Source organism: Suricata suricatta, chromosome 10, assembly GCF_006229205.1.
Source record: "Suricata suricatta isolate VVHF042 chromosome 10, meerkat_22Aug2017_6uvM2_HiC, whole genome shotgun sequence".
In the NCBI taxonomy this organism is placed as follows: domain Eukaryota; kingdom Metazoa; phylum Chordata; class Mammalia; order Carnivora; family Herpestidae; genus Suricata; species Suricata suricatta.
Genome location: NC_043709.1, coordinates 57,237,974 through 57,257,408, shown reverse-complemented (window position 1 = coordinate 57,257,408; position 19,435 = coordinate 57,237,974). Strand labels below are relative to the sequence as shown.

At 53.0% G+C, this 19,435-nt stretch overlaps 3 protein-coding genes across 6 annotated transcripts; 2 read left to right on the top strand and 1 right to left on the bottom strand.

Annotated features, from left to right (window-relative positions):
- The first annotated feature begins 5,448 nt into the window (after positions 1-5,448).
- BLOC1S1 (biogenesis of lysosomal organelles complex 1 subunit 1) lies at positions 5,449-9,114 on the top strand. Its single transcript, XM_029953421.1, has 4 exons — positions 5,449-5,619; positions 6,400-6,472; positions 8,515-8,647; positions 8,923-9,114. Exons 1-4 carry the CDS (start codon positions 5,559-5,561, stop codon positions 9,031-9,033), a joined length of 378 nt encoding a protein of 125 aa, XP_029809281.1. The 5' UTR covers positions 5,449-5,558; the 3' UTR covers positions 9,034-9,114.
- An 8-nt stretch (positions 9,115-9,122) lies between these two features.
- RDH5 (retinol dehydrogenase 5) lies at positions 9,123-14,212 on the top strand. Of its 4 annotated transcripts, none has more exons than XM_029953419.1 (5): positions 9,123-9,198; positions 10,338-10,786; positions 11,056-11,314; positions 13,412-13,575; positions 13,863-14,212. In XM_029953419.1, exons 2-5 carry the CDS (start codon positions 10,477-10,479, stop codon positions 14,084-14,086), a joined length of 957 nt encoding a protein of 318 aa, XP_029809279.1. In that variant the 5' UTR covers positions 9,123-9,198; positions 10,338-10,476; the 3' UTR covers positions 14,087-14,212. The 4 variants fall into 4 exon arrangements, with proteins under 4 accessions (XP_029809279.1, XP_029809278.1, XP_029809277.1 ...); XM_029953418.1 differs by lacking the exon at positions 9,123-9,198 and adding an exon at positions 9,205-9,904 and having other exon boundaries at positions 10,440-10,786; XM_029953417.1 differs by lacking the exon at positions 9,123-9,198 and adding an exon at positions 10,878-10,902 and having other exon boundaries at positions 9,205-10,761.
- Positions 14,213-15,041: 829 nt separating this feature from the next.
- Positions 15,042-18,262, bottom strand: CD63 (CD63 molecule). Its single transcript, XM_029954069.1, has 8 exons — positions 18,161-18,262; positions 17,483-17,559; positions 16,403-16,591; positions 16,152-16,226; positions 15,955-16,050; positions 15,705-15,845; positions 15,381-15,464; positions 15,042-15,203 (listed from the first exon to the last, which is right to left on the bottom strand). Exons 2-8 carry the CDS (start codon positions 17,546-17,548, stop codon positions 15,138-15,140), a joined length of 717 nt encoding a protein of 238 aa, XP_029809929.1. The 5' UTR covers positions 17,549-17,559; positions 18,161-18,262; the 3' UTR covers positions 15,042-15,137.
- Between the last annotated feature and the right edge of the window lie 1,173 nt (positions 18,263-19,435).

Sequence of the window (19,435 nt, the reverse complement as noted above, 5' to 3'; positions counted from 1 at the left end):
CTACCCCTCAGACTCTATCATACTCTTAAGATTTTCTCTTCTCAGGATATCCTGGGTGGCTCAGTGGGTTAAGCTGACTTCAGCTCAGGTCATGATCTCACAGTTCTTCATGGGTTCCAGGCCCACGTCAGGCTCTGTGCTGACAGCTCAGAGCCTGGAGCCTGCTTTGGATTCTGTGTCTCATTCTCTCTTTGCCCCTCCCCCATTCTCTCTCTGTCCCTCAAAAATGAATAAACGTTAAAAAATATGTATTTAAAAAAAGATTTTGTCTTCTTATGGAGCACCTGGCTGGCTCAGTCCATAGAGCATTCAACTCTTGATCTCGGGGTTGTAAGTTCAAGCCCCACACTGGGTGGAGAAATTACTTAAAAATGAAATCTTTGGGCAAAATATATTTTCTCTTCTTCCCTTTCTTAAAAGCCCCAGTGTGTCCTACTTAATTTTTTTCCCATGCTCCCTTTGACTCTCTTACTTCTTTGTCCAAGATTATACTTTTTAAAAAGTATAGGTAGGCTCTGGCTCTGTTGGCCCTGAGACATCCTTGCCCTGGGTAAGCTACTGTGTACATTTGAAGATTTTGGCCCTCTGTTTTTGCAACACTACACTTGTGGGCATCCCCTCCAGGGACTACACACCTCTAAATAAGTACTATCAAGGCAGTACATACATGCTGCCAGCAAGTCGGCACCAGGATTCTACTTTTATTATCCCCAAGATCTGCCCTCTCCATCCCTCTAGAGCCCTCAGACAGTAGAGCTGATATTTGAATGCAGAGTAGTAAAATCAGGATTGAACCCAGGACTCCTGACTCTGAGCCCAGATCTTCAATGGGAGTCAGAATGCCTTTAGGTCCCCCAGGTACCTTCCCCTCTGCACCTGCAGCTTCTGCCTCCCTTTATCTCTACCCCACTGGCTCTTGCTAAATCCGAGGCTGAAATCAGATGCCAAGAATCTGCGTCTGACCTCCTCTGCCCAAATATTTGAGAAGTCATCTCACCCGCCACAGGAGGAAGGAACAGGAAAAAGAGAGAGAGAGAGACTGCCCAAAATTAGCCTGGCTATAAATAGTGGGGCAAGGGAGGGCAGTTAAAAATGTAAGATCCCTAAACCAGCCTAGTAAATTTAGACATGTAGATTTTCCCTAAAGGAGGAGTGAGACCAGGGGCGCCTGGGTGGCTCAGTCGGGATTAAGCATCCAACTCAGCTCAGGTCATGATCTCCCAGTTCGTGAGTTCGAGCCCTGCATCGGGCTCTGTGCTGACAGCTCAGACCCTGGAGCCTGCTTTGGATTCTGTGCCTCACTCTCTCTCTCTCTGCCCCTTTTCCAACTCGCACCTTGTCACCCTCTTGTCTCTGAAAAGTGAAGAACCCTTAAAAAAATTGTTTTTAAATAAAAAGAGGAGACCAGATTGTTGGAGTGAGGCACAAAATTATAGGTAAAGAGGGGGAATGAAGAAGCAAGAGGGATCTGGAGAATAAGGGAAGCTCAACGTTTAAATAAACAACCTGCCAGAGAACTTCTTGTATTTGAGTGAAAAGTTTGGAAATTCATTAAATTCAAACCAATTAAAACTATAAAGATGAAGAACAAGTTAGTGATTGCCAGGAGACAGAGATGGGAAGAGATGAATATAAAAAGATAGCACATTATACCTGAAACTAACATTGTATGTTAATTATACTTCAATTAAAGCAGGGCGCCTGGGTGGCTCAGTCGGTTTAAGCGTCCACCCTGGGCTCAGGTCATGATCTCACAGTTTGTGAATCCACGCCCCATATTGGGCCCTCTGCTGTCAGCATAGAGCCCACTTCAGATCCTCTACCCCCTCTCTTTCTCTGCCCTTACTCTCCTCTTGTGCACTCTCTCTCTCAAAAATAAACATTTATAAATAAGTAAATAATAAATACCAAATAAATAAAAAAGATGTCATGGGCGGTTCCGTTGTGGTGATGAAGAAATCTGTATCTTGATGTTGGTGGTAGTTACTCAGATCGATACACGGGATAAAATTGCACAGAACTACACACACGTACACACTTATGCATACACATGAGCTCATGTAGAGCACTGAGAAACACGGAAGACGGCCTGTAAGCTAGTTAACGGTGTACCTGTGTCAGTTTCTTGGTTTTGATATTGTGTTTACAGTTCTATGAGATGTCACCACCAACGGAAGCTGGATGAAGGGTACACAGGACTTCATGTACTATTCTTGCAACTTCCTCTGAGTCTATAACTATTTCAAAATAATTTTAAAAATTGATAAATGTCCAAGCCCAGCAAAGGCTTCAGCCCTTATCCGAGTGGAAGCTGAGACTTCCTCCAGCCCCTTCCCCCCCTCTAACAACCATTTTCGCCTCCATGTAGGATCCCTGTTTTTCAGCTTCCCCAGATTAGGCATTCTCTAACTGCTGCCTCTAGCTTACAGGCAGACACTTCCAGAACACACTGCAGAGTTAACTTCTCCCTCAACCTCATCTGGCAGCAGAGCCTTGGATGGAGCCTACATCCCAGGGTCAGCCTCTTCCTCCCCAACTTTCTCACCCCACCCACCTCTCCAGCACTGGAATCCTTCTGCCTGCCTCTGAATTCTGGCTGTAGCCAAAGCTCAAACTATGGGAGTGGCTGGGAGAGAAAGAATATAAGCGTGATTGAAAAGGGTCACTGGGGAAATGACTGCCTTAGGGATCCTAGGGAAAGCCTTGCATCTTCTAGAGGAGGGCTGGGAGGTCACTTCCCACAGGGAACTATTTAGGCTGCCTTGAGGGGCCCTTTTCTTTGAGCACTGGCCTCAGGCCAACATTTGGAACGTGGCCACACCACCAACGGCGCCCCCTTCTTGAAGCCCAGCCAGACTTCCCAGCATGAGAAGCCTTCTCCACTCACTCCATGTTCTTCTTCAGTCCTCACCCAACCCTTAATAATTCAGCAGCTTCCGGCCCTAATGTTTGGCCCAGGCGTTCAGTTTGAAGCTTGCTAATTAAAGCTAACTCAGAAAAAGACTTCAAAAGAACAAGGAAATGAGTGGGGAAAAGGAGTGTGAAGTTGCATTCATTCTGAGGGAAAATAATCTAGGTAGGAAAGTGTAAAGAGAGGCGGGCATAAAGAGACTTCAAATGTCAAGAGTCATTCTCCAGGGATGCCTGAAAGCTTGTGCCCATCTCTACCAAAGGCAACTGGGGAGCTGAGCTTCAACTCAGCAGAAACTCAAGGTACACAGTGAGCAGCAAAAGTCTAGAAAAAGAGCATCTGGAAGATGACCCAGAGAGATCAGCTAGGGTCCCCGGATACCTGTGTCCCCTGCCCAGCTGTAGGGCAAAGGAACAGCCAGTGTGAGGGGAGGAGGGCGGGGCTGATGTCTGCAGAATCCTGGCAGTCTCCATACCGATTGTGAAAATGTCAGGCGGTCATGCCAAGGAGGGTGAGGGTAATACGGGATGGGCTGGCACTCTCCCTGAGTCAGCCTAATCTTAACATTCACAAACTCACCACCAAAACCCCCGACACCAACCCCCCTCATTAGCCCCTACCCTCTGTTTCACATGCCCAAGTAAACATTTCCTTCCAACCACTGCTCCTCTCTCTCAGGCCCCACAGCTCTGTGAGTGAGGCACCAAGCATCTTCCAATGTGCCTCTATTTTGCTTGCTCATTGCAGTTGGAAGCTGGAGCCAAGTGGGGGTTGGGGGTTAGACTGGACTAGGCTGCCCAGTGATGCTCTCACTCTTCCCACTTCTATTGATCAGCCCCTTGCTAGAGCGGAGCCTCTTCCCAGACACTCCTCCCCTTGCCAGGATTCCCTTCAAATGTGCCCACAGGCTAGAAGGGCATAGTGACGAGGGGCAGAATCTCCCCTCCCGGGGTCTTTCCCATGGTTTATGGGGCACGGTACAGTGGTTACACTCGGCCTCTAGAGCCAGAGAGCCCAGATTTGTACCCTAGCTCTACCACTTATCAGCTCTATTACTTATCTGCTCTGTTCCTCAGATTCTTCATCAGAAAATTGATGACAATACTTCACACGACAGTTCTAGGGATTAAATGAAGTAATACATGTAAAGTGTTTGACCCACGGTAAGTACTCAGGAAATGTTAGAAAAGTAAATGAAAGTACATATATACAAGCATAGACCCAGACACACACAGTCCAACATTTTAATTCAGAGTTTTTATTTTGGTGGCATTTAATGTCCTGCTTTCTGCTACCACTTAACCATTTCATTCACTAACACTTACAAGGCTCCACACCTCCCAGGATTTAATATGCTGCTCTCCAAATAGCTGAATGACTCAATCAGTCAGTGATCCTCAACTCTTTCTCAGAAAACTCAAGAAGAAAGTTTTATTCTAAATCAGCACCCATTTCTCTTCCCCTGCAAGTAGATACAGTGAGGCCAATTTTCTACTATGTAACTGAATCACAAAATGGGAGAATACCAAAGTTGGAAACAGCCTTAGGTATGGTTGAGTCCAGTGATTCTCAATGTTGGATGTATACTAGAATTAGCAAAACAACTTTTTAAAAAATACTTGTGCTTGGGCTCCACTCCTTAGAGATCGAAGTTAATTAGTCTAGAGCCAAGGCATTTTCAAAAACTTCCCCCAGGTGGTCCTAATGTTTAGCCAGGGTTGAGAGCTGCTGATTTAATCCAAGCCCCTTATTTTACGAGGGGGAAAATCAAAGTCCGGAGTGCATAAGCAACTTGCCCAGAGTCACCCAGCATATTAGTGCATGGGGCACCAAGCGACATTATGGCAAGAGCAAGAATATGTTGATAATGTTTCCAGTTTCTTCTGGTTGGAGTTAATCCCAGAAGCATTTCTCTTTAATTCACGGAGGTGTTCTATGATTTACCTTTTACTGTGACAGCAGCACTTTTTCTTCTGGTCAGGCTGAAAGGGTTCGCATTCCCTGACCACAAAAGGACAGAGATGGGATTATACTTTCACCACATATGGCCAGCCAAATTAGCAAAGCTCCCTAGGAGGCCGCTTGAAATGCCGAAAATGCTTCTTCTCTACGATGATCACCCAGAGCTGAGGAACCTTGGCAGGGTACTGAGAAGAGAAAGGGCTGGAAAAGAGAGGAATGCTTTCCCTCCCAGAGGGAGGGTGCTGAGAATCAACTGAGAACCCGCCAGAGCTGCCAGGAGCGAAAGCCGAGGAAAGGAAAAGAATTTCAATGAGTCCAGGGAGCCCCCAACAATGGAACAAGAATGGATAGCCTGGCAGTACCAACCCTCCTGGGAGTCTTGAAACCTAAAGATGTTCAAAACGAGCTCTGCAATATGCGTACTAAGGAAAATGTCTTCCAACGCGCACCAAAAAGGGAACCCCCAATAAAGACAGAGCTTGCTTGCCCCTAACACTCTACTAGTCCCTTCGTTTCCAGCCAATATCTTCTAAGCCCTCCACCCTAGGTCTCAAAAGGGGGCGGTCCCGGGTTCACGTGACACTGCGGTCACGTGACCCGGGCCCCGCGGGAGCCGAGGCACCAGTTCCAGCTCCCAGAGTCGGAGAGAGGGCCGAGCGCGCCCAGCCCCCAGCCCGCCGCGACCATGCTGTCACGCCTGCTGAAAGAACACCAGGCCAAGCAGAACGAACGCAAGGAGCTGCAGGGTGAGCAGAATGTCCCCGTCCGCCGTTCTCTCCCGCCGCGGCCTAGCCTCAGCCGGAGCCTGGACCTCGAGTAACGGCCCAGATCCAGGGAAGGGCGCGGGCTAGTGGGCATAGGCGTCGGGGGTGGGGGTGGGGGCGCTTTTTTGGTAAGCCAGTTCCCTTGCCAACGGCCTCTGACCACTGGGCAACACTGAGGCCCCTCTGGGCCACGCCCCCCACGCTCTGTCTTCCCGCCTCCTGGTCCCGCCCCTGCGCATGGAACGCTATGCCGATTGGCCCAGAGAGCCTTGCGTCCTGAAAGTGGGAAGGGAGGCTCCTGAAGGGAGGAGGGTGCTGAGACCCGACTGGGCAGGGATTCTTGGAGGCCTGAAACCACCGAAATAGGCGTGAGGCTCTTGTTTCCTGAATTTGGCCCAGGAATCCGGGAGTTACCAATCCTCAGGCCAAGACTGTGGGAAAATAGCGCCCGGGGGTCTAGAGTCCTAGGCGCTGTCCTAGCGGCCCTGGGTGAGTCGCTTCCCTTCCCAGGGTACCAATTAGCTCACCTCCAAAATCAAAAAGTATAGAAAAATAATTTTTTAATAAAAATATAAAAAAGTAATGAAATAAAATGAACAGGCTTGTTTTATGTTTTGCAAGGTCCTTTTCAACGCTGGCGCTGGGAGATTAGTTGAGGTGTTCCCCCAGCTAGCGGAATAGTAATTAATGGGTGGTGAACCTTCAGCACCACCCTTCAAAAAACCAAGTCTCCACTCCAATCCCTTTTCCTCCCACCCCCAGAGAAGAGGAGGCGAGAGGCTATCACTGCAGCGACCTGCCTGACAGAAGCTTTGGTGGATCACCTCAATGTGGGGTATGAACCTTTTCCCATCAACCACCCGCCCCCCAAGTTTAGGCACTGGCAACGTCTAGCCCTCAGACTGCTGTTGAGGGGATGAGATGTTCCATTCATTCCCTCCACTCCCCTCAGCCAGCTTATGGAGAGAGGCTTGAGTCAGCTCTGACCCCTAACGTTGCACAAGGAGGAGCAGCAGCAGTAGTGGGAGAGGCAGCCAGATTTCCCCCTCCCCCTAATAACTTCCCTGGTGCTCACAACTTAATGCCATCTGCCCACTTCCCTTCACTCCTCCAAGTCCAGCTGTCGCTCCAGTAGGAGGGAGAGCACCCTCCTTTACCACAACTTGCCACCCTTTCCTCCACCTCCCACCCTCTGGCAGGCCTGGGGAGCAGCTGGCAGGAAAGAGATGGCACAGCTGGTGCGGGTAAGGGCAGAGCATATGCCAGGAGCTATAGCAGAGCCAGGCTGTCTCCTTCCTTCCCCGTCTGCAGAGACCACCCCCTGTGCCAGTCCTATATGAGAATGCCAGTAACAACCAAAAACTTGGGAAGGAGCAAAAAATATTGTCTCTGGGCCCTGAATGACCTGGAAGAGTGCTGAGATGATGATTTGATGATGTCTGTCGGAAGGAAAGGGGCAGTATGATGCCTTCCACACCGGGCCAAGTAGAATAACTTGGTTGTGAATCCAGAGCCTGAGTCACCCAAGTGGGCCATGCAGGGACTGTCATCTTCATTACTCATCTCTGGAGAAGATTAAGGGACAAGAAGGCTGTGGTTGGGGCCTCTGATCCCTCTCTCCTCCAGACCTCTCCCTTCACTCAGTGTGAAAGTAGGAGCTCAGCAGGAAAAAAAAAATGGCATTTTAGGAACTTCCAGGGGAATCTCGAAGCATTGGGAGCTCGCTATTACTGTTTCAGCTCCTACACTACCTCCTACTATGGCCAAGCTGTCTCCCAAAAAAAAAAAAAGGACAGGGTCTGCCCCGTTTCCTTCCTCCCACATTGGTGCCTCTTGGGCTCTGCTGTGAGATTGGCCCAGGCTTCTCCCTCTTCTCTTCCTTTGCTAGGAGCCACCCCTCTTTCAGCTTAGAGGACAGCTAAGCCAAAGCCAGATTAGAAAGGGTTTTGTGTTGCTGCCCACGGGTCCTCTCATTCCCTGGAAAGGAAAACAAAGGCTCAGTCTATCTCAGCCCCTGTCAGGTGTCCTCCCCACTCTCTCTACCCACCCTCAACCCCTTACCCCCTCCAGCCCCCACAGATTCCAGTGGAGGGTGGACACCGGATGTGGAGTCTCCCAGCTGACCTAGAGCTTTGGGATAGTGAGTGAAAGACTCTCTAGCCAATAAGAGAGAACAATTCTCAAAAGATTGGGGGAAGGGGAGGACAGGGCAGAGGGTTGGAGACACCAACCTCATGGCATTAATGGTAACTGCAGCCACCCTTGATTGAGGACAAAAAGAAAAACTGCCTAGAGCAGAAAGAAGGAAGGGAAGAGAGAGATTATGTGTGTGTGTTCATTCATTTGTGTGGGCGAAAAGGGAAGGGCTGGGAGAGAGACTTGAGAGCCAAGAGGCAGCCTCTGGGATATCTTCTCTTGACCCTGAGTTCCTGGGGAGGGGGGCTGCTCTCCCATCCCACCGGAGCCAGGGAGGAGCCCAATTTCCCTTCCCAACTTCTTGCACAGACCCCTGGGCTTCCAATCACTGCCAGATGTATCCCTGCTGCTGGATTTTCTCAGCTTCTTCCTCAGAGATATTCCCTCCAGGTTAATCCTCCCTTCTCCCACCCAGCTTCAGGAATTCCTTTGGGGGGTAGGAGATGGTAAGTTTCTAGTCAGCTCCTGGCTAGGTTCTCCTGGGAGTCCTGGGAGTGGGAAGAAGAAGCTGGGTCATTTGCATGTACAGTAGTTATTTGCATCACATCTAAGAATGGCCAAAATCATGTTTTCCCCAGCCTGACTCCTGGCTGGCCTCCTGCTCTTACAGTGGAATATTAGTCCTAGAGACCACTCCCCACCAGCTGGGTGAGTTGATCTCATCTCTCTTCCAACCTCTAGTGTGGCCCAGGCCTACATGAACCAGAGAAAGCTGGACCATGAGGTGAAGACCCTGCAGGTCCAGGCTGCCCAGTTTGCCAAGCAAACAGGCCAGTGGATCGGGATGGTGGAGAACTTCAATCAGGCACTCAAGGTAGGCCACACTCCCTACATCACAGGCCCCATCCTGGGCCCCCGCTAAATGCCTCGAGTCGGGTCACCTCAGGCCTCAGGTTAAAAAGGAAGTGGGGATGGTCCCAGAAATACCATCTATGCCCCCAGTGTCAGAGAAGCTAGAGAGATCAAAGTAGCTGCTGGGTCCAGGCAAAGCCCTTTCTAGGGGATGGATGGAAAGTGCCCCCGTCTGTCTCCTTAGAGCTACATTCTACTCACCCTGATTCTCGTCCTCCCACCTCCTCCCCTTCCCAGGAAATCGGGGATGTGGAGAACTGGGCTCGGAGCATCGAGCTGGACATGCGCACCATTGCCACCGCACTGGAATACGTGTACAAAGGGCAGCTGCAGTCGGCCTCCTCCTAGCCCCTCTTCCCTGTCCTCTGCCCCACCCCTCCTACCTCCCCCATGGGGGCAGGAGAGGAGAATAAAACACAAGGCTCCATTTCTCTGTGGTATGTTTCAAAGAGCTCCTAGCCCAGCATGGTGGGTAGGAGTGGAAGATTCAAAGACGGTTTCCCTAAGCAACAGGTACCCTTTGGCTAGAGGCTGGAACTAGCTTCCTCTTGCTAGCTTCCCCTCTTTTCCTCTTTGGGCTTGGTGCATGTGTATGTTGGATAAGCAGAGGGTAGACGTTTCCCCAGAGAAGGTTAGGAGGCCCTGCCCCAAGCTTCCTAACACAGGACTTCAGTTTCTTGCAGAGGAGAAACACGACGGGGAACAGGCCTGGTGCCGGCTTTGGCTCTCTGCCTCTCCACGTGCTCATGGCCTCCCCCAGCCTGGTGCTAAGCAGTGTCATGAGTCTGGACCAGGTTGCAGATTAATTCTTGGGCATGGGGGCACTTCAGGGCTTGGAAAAAGGAGGAGTGACAGGTCCAAAGTCACCAACAGAGAGGGGTACCTGCCATCCTTGCATATCCCTCCTCCTGGGAGTCCATGACAGAGGTGGTCAGGTACCCCAGCTGGAAAAGACAGCCAAGAAGGGGGGCCGGGCATGCCTGGCCTGTGCCAAGCCTTGGCTTCAACTGCCAGGCTCCAGCTTCCCCGGCCCCTCCTCCCAGCCCCTCCCCCACACCCGCATACACTTAATACTCTGACACCCAGTCCGTCAACTGCGGACTTTGGCATTAGCTGTAGCTGGTGTGGGAGCCTGGGAAGACTGGGAGCAAAGCCTCTCAAACGAAGCGAAAGAAGGAACTGCAGGCACTATACGACCTGCTAGCTTTCCCCAGAGGAGGTAAGCAGGGCACTGGGCACTGGGTGCTGAGAGGACTATTCAGGTGTTGCGTGTTTCTTCAGACATTACCCCCTCTGAGCCTCCACAATTCCCAGGTGGGCCATGGTGGGTGCTGGCCCCGAGGGTAGACTAGAAAACAGGTTCAGAGAAGCAGTGAGATACTCAGAATCACACAGTAAGTTTGGAGCTTGAATGCGGGGCTCTTTACCCCATATGTGTTTCCAAAACTAAGGCCCAGTTTACATTGAGAGAATTTAGATGTTCCTGGCTTAGCAGGAGAAGTGACCTCGAACCAGATCCCTCTGCTCCCGTGCAGCCGGCCTGCACGCAGGACCCAGCTAATCTGATTTTAGTTAAGTTAGCCACAAGTACAGGGTCTGCCTTCGTCTTCACTTTGCTTAGATGAGCCATAGTTTGCTAATTTCCCACCCAGCAGATAATTTCTCCATATGCTCAGACCGGACTTCCAGCTCGGGAGGATATTCGGGGCAAGGGTTTAAGAACCAGAGTAAACTAGACAAGTTTTCCTGCCCAGCCTCGGCTGCCACCTGCAGGTCACTTGGGCTCTGGCCATGTGGCTGCCTCTGCTGCTGGGAGTCTTGGTCTGGGCAGCGCTGTGGTTGCTCAGGGACCGGCAGAGCCTGCCCGCCAGCGACGCTTTCATCTTCATCACCGGCTGTGACTCAGGCTTCGGGCGGCTTCTGGCACTGAGACTGGACCAGAGAGGCTTCCGAGTCCTGGCCAGCTGCCTGACCCCCTCAGGGGCAGAGGACCTACAGCGTGTGGCCTCCTCTCGCCTCCACACCACCCTGCTTGATGTCACTGAGCCCCAGAGTGTCCAGCGGGCAGCCAAGTGGGTGGAAACACATGTTGGGGAAGCAGGTGAGTAGCACTGGGGCCCCCGGGCTCATGGTGCAGGATCCTCACTGAGGATGTCACTGAGCCCCAGAGTGTCCAGCGGGCAGCCAAGTGGGTGGAAACACATGTTGGGGAAGCAGGTGAGTAGCACTGGGGCCCCCGGGCTCATGGTGCAGGATCCTCAATCACAGGGCCGCGGGAACCTAGAGGGACTGCGCGGGAAGGAAGAGTGATCAGGAGAGAGTGTTGTAACGCCTTACCTACTCTGTGGTATCTGTTTCATCTCTCCACAGGGCTTTTTGGCCTGGTGAATAATGCTGGTGTGGCTGGTATCATCGGGCCCACACCGTGGCTCACACGGGATGATTTCCATCGGGTGCTGAGTGTGAATACACTGGGTCCCATCGGGGTCACCCTTGCCCTGCTCCCCCTGCTCCAGCAGGCCCGGGGCCGGGTGGTCAACATCACCAGTGTTCTGGGTCGCCTAGCAGCCAATGGTGGGGGCTACTGCGTCTCCAAGTTTGGCCTGGAGGCCTTCTCTGACAGCCTGAGGTGAGGGGTGCAGAGCCCTGGGCTCCCCTGCAAAGATAACTAAAGTGCTAGAGTTGGAAGACTGAAGAGGAGACAGTTGAGGGCTTAGCTTTGTGGCTTCAAATACCCGCCTTCTCTCATGGGAGCTTTGTGACCTTGATAGGTTACTTCTCTTTTCCCCAATTTATTCCCCATCTGTTAAATCAGAACGAGAAGACCTGCCTCACAGGTGTTGTGAGTGGAATGAGGTACACGTAAGGCCCCAACAGAGGCTCGCATGTAGAAAATGCCCCAAGAAGCCTGCTATCATTATTAGTAGAATTATTAATAATAATGACTATTGCTTGGGATGAGCCAGTACCTTTATAGAACATTTTCTCATTTATTTCTCCCAGCAACCTTATAAGGGATGAGGTATTCATGTCCTCAGGGTGATATAACTTACCCAAGTTACCAAAGACCACACAACTAGTTAATGGAAATGCAGGGACTTACCCCAAGTCTGCTTGCCTGATCGTTACATTCTCCCACCCCTCATCTCTAAACAATGTTCAGGGGCACCTGGGTGGCTCAGTTGGTTAGACGTCCAACTTCAGCTGAGGTCATGATCTCGCAGGCTGTGAGTTCGAGCTCTGCTTTGGGCTCTGAGCTGACAGCTCAGAGCTTGGAGCCTGATTCAGATTCTGTGTCTCCCTCTCTCTTTGCCCCTCCCCTGCTCATGCTCTCTCTGTCTCAAAAATAAATAAACAAACCAACAAACAATGTTCAAAGTCCAATGAGAGCACAAATGATCCTGGATAAATACCACGTGTGACCAGGGCCTGAATTCTGAGCAGTACAAGTGCCCCCTCCACCAGCCTACCTTCTGTTGAAAGCCTGCCTTTGTCACCATCATTCAGCAAAGAATTTCAATTGTATACCCTTGGTCTTTTTTTTTTTTTTTTTTTTTTTTTTAAGAGAGTGTGTGCAAGCTGAAAAGGCTTAAAGGGAGAAGGGAGAATCTTAAGCAGACCCTATGCCCAGGGCAGAGTTCTCCATCCAGGGCTCAATCTCCCGACTGAGATCATGACCTGAGCCGAAATGAAGTCTGTCACAAAACCAACTGAGCCGCCCAGGCACCTATCCCTTGGTCTTTTAATTTTCCAAATCAGCATCATGGAACACATACTTTATACTTGGATTTCTGTATCCATGTCAAGGGGGTTGGATGTATCCCTGTAGTCTCTCCAGCAAATACCAGTCTACACCCATCATGTCCAGCACTCAATATTCCACGCTGTGTTCTGGGACCTAGAGAATGGGGTTCTTCTAGGTCAGGAGTTGGCAAACTGGTTCTCAGGCCAAATCTGGTCAAGAGCCTACAAGCCAATAATGGTATTTACATTTTTAAACGGTTACACTGTAAGTGATTATAGAAGAACCTACCTGAGGGCACCTGGGTGGCCATCAGCTAAGCTTCCAACTTCAGCTCAGGTCATGATCTCCAGGTTCGTGAGTTTGAGCCCTCTATCGGGCTCTGTGCTATCAAAGTAGAGCCTGCTTCATATCTGTCTTCCTCTTCTCTGCCCCTCCCTGACTCATGCTCTGTCCTTCTCACTCAAAAATAAACATTTTTTATTTTTTAATTTTTTTTTAAGTACTGGGGTAGGTACCTGGGTGGCTCAGTCAGTTAGGTCGGTTAGGACTTCAGCTCAGGTCATGATCTCAAAGCTTGTGATTTTGAGTCCCACATCGGACTCTGTGCTGACAGCTCAGAGCCAGGAGCCTGTTCCAGATTCTATCTCTCTGCCCCTCCCCCGCCAAATATAAACACACATTATTTTTTTTTAAAGTATCTACCTGACACCATTAATTTTCAGGACTGCAATGCCAAAAATATTTACTGCCTGCCCCTTCAAGAACTCTACTGACTCCCCCTCCCCCCCACTCTAGATCATAGACCATAAAGGAAAACAAACCTCGAAAATACCTGTCCCAGGACAGCAGGGATCTCCTTTACCATCAGGACCCCTGTCCCTGGCCTATGATAACTTCCCCATTTTGGCCCCCAAACCCATGTCCCAGAAGATCCCTTTCCTATAGGAAAGAAACCAGAAACATCTGTCTACTCCCATCCAGGCGGGATGTGGCTTCTTTCGGGATCCGAGTCTCCATCGTGGAGCCTGGCTTCTTCCGAACCCCTGTGACAAACCTGGAGAGTTTGGAGGACACACTGCATGAGTGCTGGGCACGGCTACCTCCCAACACACAGGCCCACTACGGGGAGGCTTTCCTCACCAATTGTGAGTATCTGGGCCCACACAGAGGCGTACAAAGAGAAATGAGAGTGCCAGAAAGGCCCATCCTAAACCAGCCTGCTGGGAGGAGGTGGGCAGAGAGGAGGTGAGGGAGAATGAGATGCCAAAGAACATCCAGGCCCTGTGGAAACTGCCCACTTCATCAAACTGGGGAGAGGACTAAGGATCCACCTCACCTCTACTGGGGACCAGCTCCAGGACCCACAAGATAGGGCCTGAGACAGGCTGGAGGGGGACAGGAACCCTGATTACAATCACCTCCGGGACCGCAGACTTGAAAGTGCAGCGGCGCATCATGAACCTGATCTGTGACCCAGACCTGACCAAGGTGAGCTGGTGCCTGGAGCATGCCCTGACTGCTCGTCACCCCAGAACCCGCTACAGCCCAGGCTGGGACGCCAAGCTGCTCTGGCTGCCGGCCTCCTACCTGCCAGCCAGCCTGGTGGATGCCGTGCTTACTTGGGTCCTTCCCAAGCCTGTCCAGGCAGTCTACTGAATCCAGCCTTCCAGCAGAAGATTGTGTCTGTCCCCACCTGGGTACTGCCTGGTGTTGGCACAAAAGTAGTACTGAATAAATGTGTATTGTTTAAAAGAAAAAAAAAAGGCACTGTAAGTGGGCAGAAATGGAGTTGCCCAGTGGGAGACTTACCCCATTTAGGTGCTATCACCTAGGCTGACTTAATGCCCAGGGTCTCTGGCCTGTTTAGTGCCTGCAAAACAACTAGCAACTACCCAGGGAAGGGGAACAGAGGCTAAAGGGACAGCTTGTGATTAGGTGTTCTTTGAAGCGGCACATGGAAGAATGGCCACCAGATGTCACTGTTGGGCATGTATTTTCTACAAGGAGGAAGGTTGCACTTCAGTGTTGGGAGTGCAAATGGCCTTTACCTGCTTTTCTTGGGAGGGTCAGAAGGTGGTGAAGAGGGGTCAGGGCCAGGCTGGGTGGTTTTCACTGAACAAAAAAAAAAGGCAGTACCCAGTTCAGTTGTCTTCTGTTAGCTATTCAAAGTCAAGAAGGATGGATACTGGCCACAAAGGTGTCATAGCAACTTATCACCAGCCTGTCCCTTTTATTAGGGAGGGAGTTGCTGGGCCCTCCGAGGTGGGCAGAAGGCCAGGGAAAAGATGCCCATGGTATATCTGGGCTGGCCTCTCCCAGGTAGAACCTTGGTGGGGACCCCCTGACCTTTGTAGGAGACGCCTTCATGAACATTGCAGCACATGGCTAGGAGACAGGGAGTGCAATGGGCCAAGGCCTCCAACCCCCCTTCCACTGGCAGCCTCACCAATGCCTTCAGCAAAATCTGCCTTTCCTAAACACCCCTCCCCCACCCTGCCCCCAAAGTTAGCCTTTCTTGCCCAACATGCAAATAGAGCAAGGTCCCACAGGACAGGAACAGGGAGGAGGAGAGGGAAGGGATAAAGTATTACTCTTCAATACAAACTGAGACTCTTTTTTCAGTCTGAAAAAATAATCACTTTAATTGAAAAACCTGGAGTGTACTACCCCACTCCCTTAGATGAGAGGGCTGAAGAGACCAGACCCCCTACATCACCTCATAGCCACTTCGGATGCTCTTCACGAGGCAGCAGGCAAAAATAATTCCCAGTACCTAAAAGTAAAGACAGAGGGGTGGAGAGGAGTCAGAAAGGCAAAGTGTCCCAGACCCACCCAAGAGACCCCAAACACAACCAGGGCCCCCATCCCCAGGCCAGTACCTCCTCAGCACCTCCTCCCACTGCCCCTACTGCCCTCAGGCCCCAGAATGAGTCGAAAAGATGCCTCTCACCTCCACAAAGGCAATGCCCAAGGCTGCTGCAGCCACCACCAGCACATTGCTCCTCACCCAGCCCCCAATCTTCTCCACACAGCCCTGAAGGGTAGTAGCCACACAAGCCAAGAACACAATCAGAAACTTCCCACCGGCCTCCTGGGTCCATCAGTCTCCCCCCCACACACACACTCTGTATCTTTCACCCCACCCCTAGCATTCCCAGATACCAGCCCCCCATCCCAGAGCCCCCACGTCTCCACCACCATCCCTGGTCCCTCTCAACTCCTAACCAATTTCCCAGGTTTCCCAAGTTCCTTTCTATCTCAGCTTCTCCCCTACCTCGTGGTAGATGTCCTTCACATTGAAAGCAATCCCACAGCCCTGTGTGACATTGACGCAGCAGGAGTCCGGGACTCGGCCCTTGGGCATGAGAGGAATGCTCTCCCAGTCTGTGTAGTTAGCTGCCCCGCAGCACTGAAACTGCAGGAGAGAAATGCCAGCCAGAATGTTGTTACATGAACACCCACCTTCAATTTGAAGATAAGAATCTTCTTCCCCCACTACCCCTGCCCCCAGAAACCTCACTCACATCTTCCTGCATCTTGTCCATGATCAAAACTGTGTGGTTGCTTTTTGGATAATTCTGCATCTGCTGCCGGAAGTCCTTATTAAATTCTGACATCACCTGGGAATTAGAAGGAGCATTGTTGAGGTCAAACTTCAGGGCACAGAGGTCCCAGAGCAGCCAAACCTCTGAGACAGGGCCCTCCCCTTTTCCCTGCTTACCTTGTCTCTAAACACATAGCCAGCAATGGCTGCGGCCACCTCCACCAGCATGATAAGAGACAGGAAGATGGCAAACTGCAGGCACAACGGGCAGGGGTCAGGTTTGGAGTCTCGGTGAGAGTGGCCTGCTATGGCCCAGCCAGCCTCTAGCTCCCGCATAAAGGTTTTCCTCACCCACCTCCTAAGCCCCCACGATAGAAGTGCCCTCCCAACAGTCCCAGACACCCATGCTGACCCCACGCTGTGCTCACCGTGACCATAAGGCAGTAGTTCTCCTTGCAGGTCCCACAGCAGCCCACAAAGGCCACCAGGAAGAGGAAGGCACCCACTGCAATGATGACCACGGGCAACAGGGAGCCAGGCGTGGCCCCCTGGACAATGGTCTCCCTCAGGACCAGCTGGGCCCCTACACCCACGGCGATCAGTCCCACTGCACAGGCCTGCGAGGAGGGCAGCTCAGGGTTAGGCCGGACCCACAACCTATCAGCCCTCGGTAACAGAGGGCAGCAGCTGCACCCGGGACACAGACTTAGCCCCACCCCAGAGACAGATTCTCACACCTCCAGGAACCTTTTGATTGTGGGGGAGGAGGATGACCCATATTTGCCCCACAGTTTGATCAAATGCCAAAAGAGGAGTTCCCAGAAAGCCTTGACCCCAAGACACATATTCCTAACCTAGAGGGTGCTTCCTATGGGCCTTCAGGGCTCCCAGAACTGACCTCTCACTATCTTCCAATGGCCACAGTCAGCTGTGACTCAGGTTCCTCAGGCCCACAAGGCCAGGGAGGAGAAGGGAGAAGGAAAAGAGGCAAGAGTGGTGAGCTCCTCCCTGGACAAAGAGCAGCCTCTCAAGCCAGGACCCCAGGGCAGGAGCAAACTGTGGCAGGCTGAACCCTTCCCCACCCAGAAGCAGCCAAGAAAAGTGAGAGGAATGAGGGAATGGAAAGGAATGAGGGGGTAGAGGAGAGGGGAGAGAAGGGTGGGGAGGAGAGGGAAGCCCCAAGGCGATAGCATCAGGCCAGCCGTTGGCTGGTTGCCCCATTGCCCGGTATCACAAGTGGTTGGGTCACCAGACAGGAAGGGCCAGAAGGGGCGAGGGGGAGGGTGCTGCGCACCCACGCTGTCCATTCTTGGTCCAAACAAGCCTAAGAGGTCCCTGAAACCTGGAGGGGGTGGGGTGGCCCTGCTGTCTCAGGCCCGTTCCCCGGGCTCTCCTTCCACATCTGGTCTCCAGCTGACTTCATTCTTGGCCCCCCAACCCTCACCACTCCGGATCCCGGTCTCCCCGCACCCTGCCAGCGCACCCCCATCGCCCCCCTTCCCACTCACGCAGAAGGCCAGCAGAAGAACGTAGAGCAAGAACTTGACACATTTCATTCCTCCTTCTACCGCCATGGCTGCCGGGCCTGGGCAGAGGGAAGGACAGGGGGATTTGAACAGGCCGAGGGGGACCTCAGTTGCAAAGCTCCCTGCCGGCCCTCGAGGCCTTCCCTGCTCGGCCCCCATTCCCGGCCCCTCCCACCCGGAAACCCGCGGTCGGATCCACGTCTCCCAGCCCCCTCTTCTTCCAGGCTGGAGAGGGGTGGGGGCGGCCGCCGCGAAGCCCGGACACGCCCCGCAGCCTCCCGGGCCTGGGGCAGATCCGAGGGCGTCGACAGAGGCCGGAGCCCGACGCCCACCCTCTGCCCGCCAGGGCCCCGGCGTTCAACACCCCCTCCCCACCCACCCCGCCAACCCCCTAAAAAAAAAAAAAAAAAGTCCTCGGCCTAGCACGACCCCCAGCCGCCTTCCTCTGCGCTCTGACCACCCCCAAAACAGAAGCGCCACCAGCCCGCCACCGCACCCCGCCCGGGCCTCTCGAACTTTTCAAAGTTGCAAAGTTTGGAGGGCCTCAGGAGCGCCCGGGAGCACGGCGGATCTCCGGGGGCCCGAGCTGAGCCCCGGAGGAGGGAGGTGCCAGCGACCACCCACCCAGGCCGAGGCCGGCCGTAGGTCCCGAGGCCTCACCTGGGCTCCCCGAGGCTATGCGCTCCTCTCCCGCCGCCGCTCAGGGGCTCTCTAGCGGCGCCCCCCGGCTGCGGCCCCGCCCGCCGCGCGGCCCCGCCCCGGCCTCCAGCCACAGCCCCCTCCCCCTCCGACTCCCCCGCCCAGTGGCCGCCTGTATCCCTCATGTGACGCGGGAACAGCTGCGGCCTGAGTCACCCGGCCGGCAAAGGGAGGGCCGAGCCCCCTGCCCGGCCAAGGCCACGTGGCCCCTACCCGAAAGGCGGCGCCCACCTCCGCGAAGGGAGGCCACCGAGGGCAGGACCTCAGGGTGCCTGGGGCCCTTCTGGCGTCCCAGTCCCCACACCACCGCGGACTGGGAGAGCGGGACTGAGCGGCGCCCGATTGTCTCTGGTTCAGGGAAGCGGAGGAAGCCCGTGCGAGCCAAGAAGGGATGAGCGGCCCGAAGTTACGCTCTGAGCGCCCGGGCCGGGCGACCGAGCTGAGGCAAGGTGATGAGATGGTCTTCAAGAGGCCGCTTCATCCTGCACCCGGAGCCCACCTTCCTCTGGCTCCATCTCTGTTGAAGCCCCCGCTCCCATCCCCGAGTCGGCAGAGGGCGCTGTTAGATCCCTGAGATCGGGTGGGGTCAGAATAAACACTTCCAGAAAGTCCTTGGCTTCACATCCTGGGAGTCCCCCAACATTCTAGAGTGGGTATTCCTGTCCCCCTTCTGTTAGTCCCGTTCTCCATTTTCTGGGGCTCTGGAGTAGTGGGCTGAGCACGGGAGGAAGCCAGTCAATCAGGACGCGTCAGAGGCTGGTTCCTCCCTCTGCGGATGGGTTGACAAGGTCCGTGCTCCCACCACTTCTTATCAGGTGGAGGCCTTGGAGGAGGACTGTGAGGCTGGTGTGACATCTCCCCATCCCATACCAGCAGGCAGCACTTCGCATCCCAGGGGGCAAAGCCAGATGAGGGCTGGAAGGGGAGGTCGCGGCCTCCAGCTGCCCCCTCCATTGTGTGCCATGGTGGACCCCAGAAGGAGCTGTGTGAACCGGCCAAGGACAGAACCAGACATTACTCCACGCTCCCCCAGCCTGGGCCCCACTCCCTAAGTTCTTATGGTCCTGATTTAAGAACCATTCCCTGAGTCTTAGTATGTGTACACAAAGAAGAAAAGAAACTGTTAACAGCAAAAGGAAAGAGATCTGGGCTGGGCTGAGAACCAGTTTCCAGGATCACAGCCTTCCGGCAAGGCACACCAAGCCCATTCTGGACCTTGCTCCCTACTTATCACAG

Bases quoted from the DNA above. Each gene is read 5' to 3' on its own strand.
- BLOC1S1 (XM_029953421.1), top strand. From the start codon at position 5,559: ATGCTGTCACGCCTGCTGAAAGAACACCAGGCCAAGCAGAACGAACGC. The intron at 5,620-6,399 runs GTGAGCAGAATG...TCCCACCCCCAG, and splicing joins CGAACGCAAGGAGCTGCAGG to AGAAGAGGAGGCGAGAGGCT. The intron at 8,648-8,922 runs GTAGGCCACACT...TCCCCTTCCCAG, and splicing joins ACTTCAATCAGGCACTCAAG to GAAATCGGGGATGTGGAGAA.
- CD63 (XM_029954069.1), bottom strand. From the start codon at position 17,548: ATGGCGGTAGAAGGAGGAATGAAATGTGTCAAGTTCTTGCTCTACGTT. The intron at 16,227-16,402 runs GTGAGCACAGCG...TTGTGCCTGCAG, and splicing joins ACTACTGCCTTATGGTCACG to TTTGCCATCTTCCTGTCTCT. The intron at 15,846-15,954 runs GTGAGTGAGGTT...TCTCTCCTGCAG, and splicing joins TGGACAAGATGCAGGAAGAT to TTTCAGTGCTGCGGGGCAGC.
- RDH5 (XM_029953419.1), top strand. From the start codon at position 10,477: ATGTGGCTGCCTCTGCTGCTGGGAGTCTTGGTCTGGGCAGCGCTGTGG. The intron at 10,787-11,055 runs GTGAGTAGCACT...ATCTCTCCACAG, and splicing joins AACACATGTTGGGGAAGCAG to GGCTTTTTGGCCTGGTGAAT. The intron at 13,576-13,862 runs GTGAGTATCTGG...CCGGGACCGCAG, and splicing joins GGAGGCTTTCCTCACCAATT to ACTTGAAAGTGCAGCGGCGC.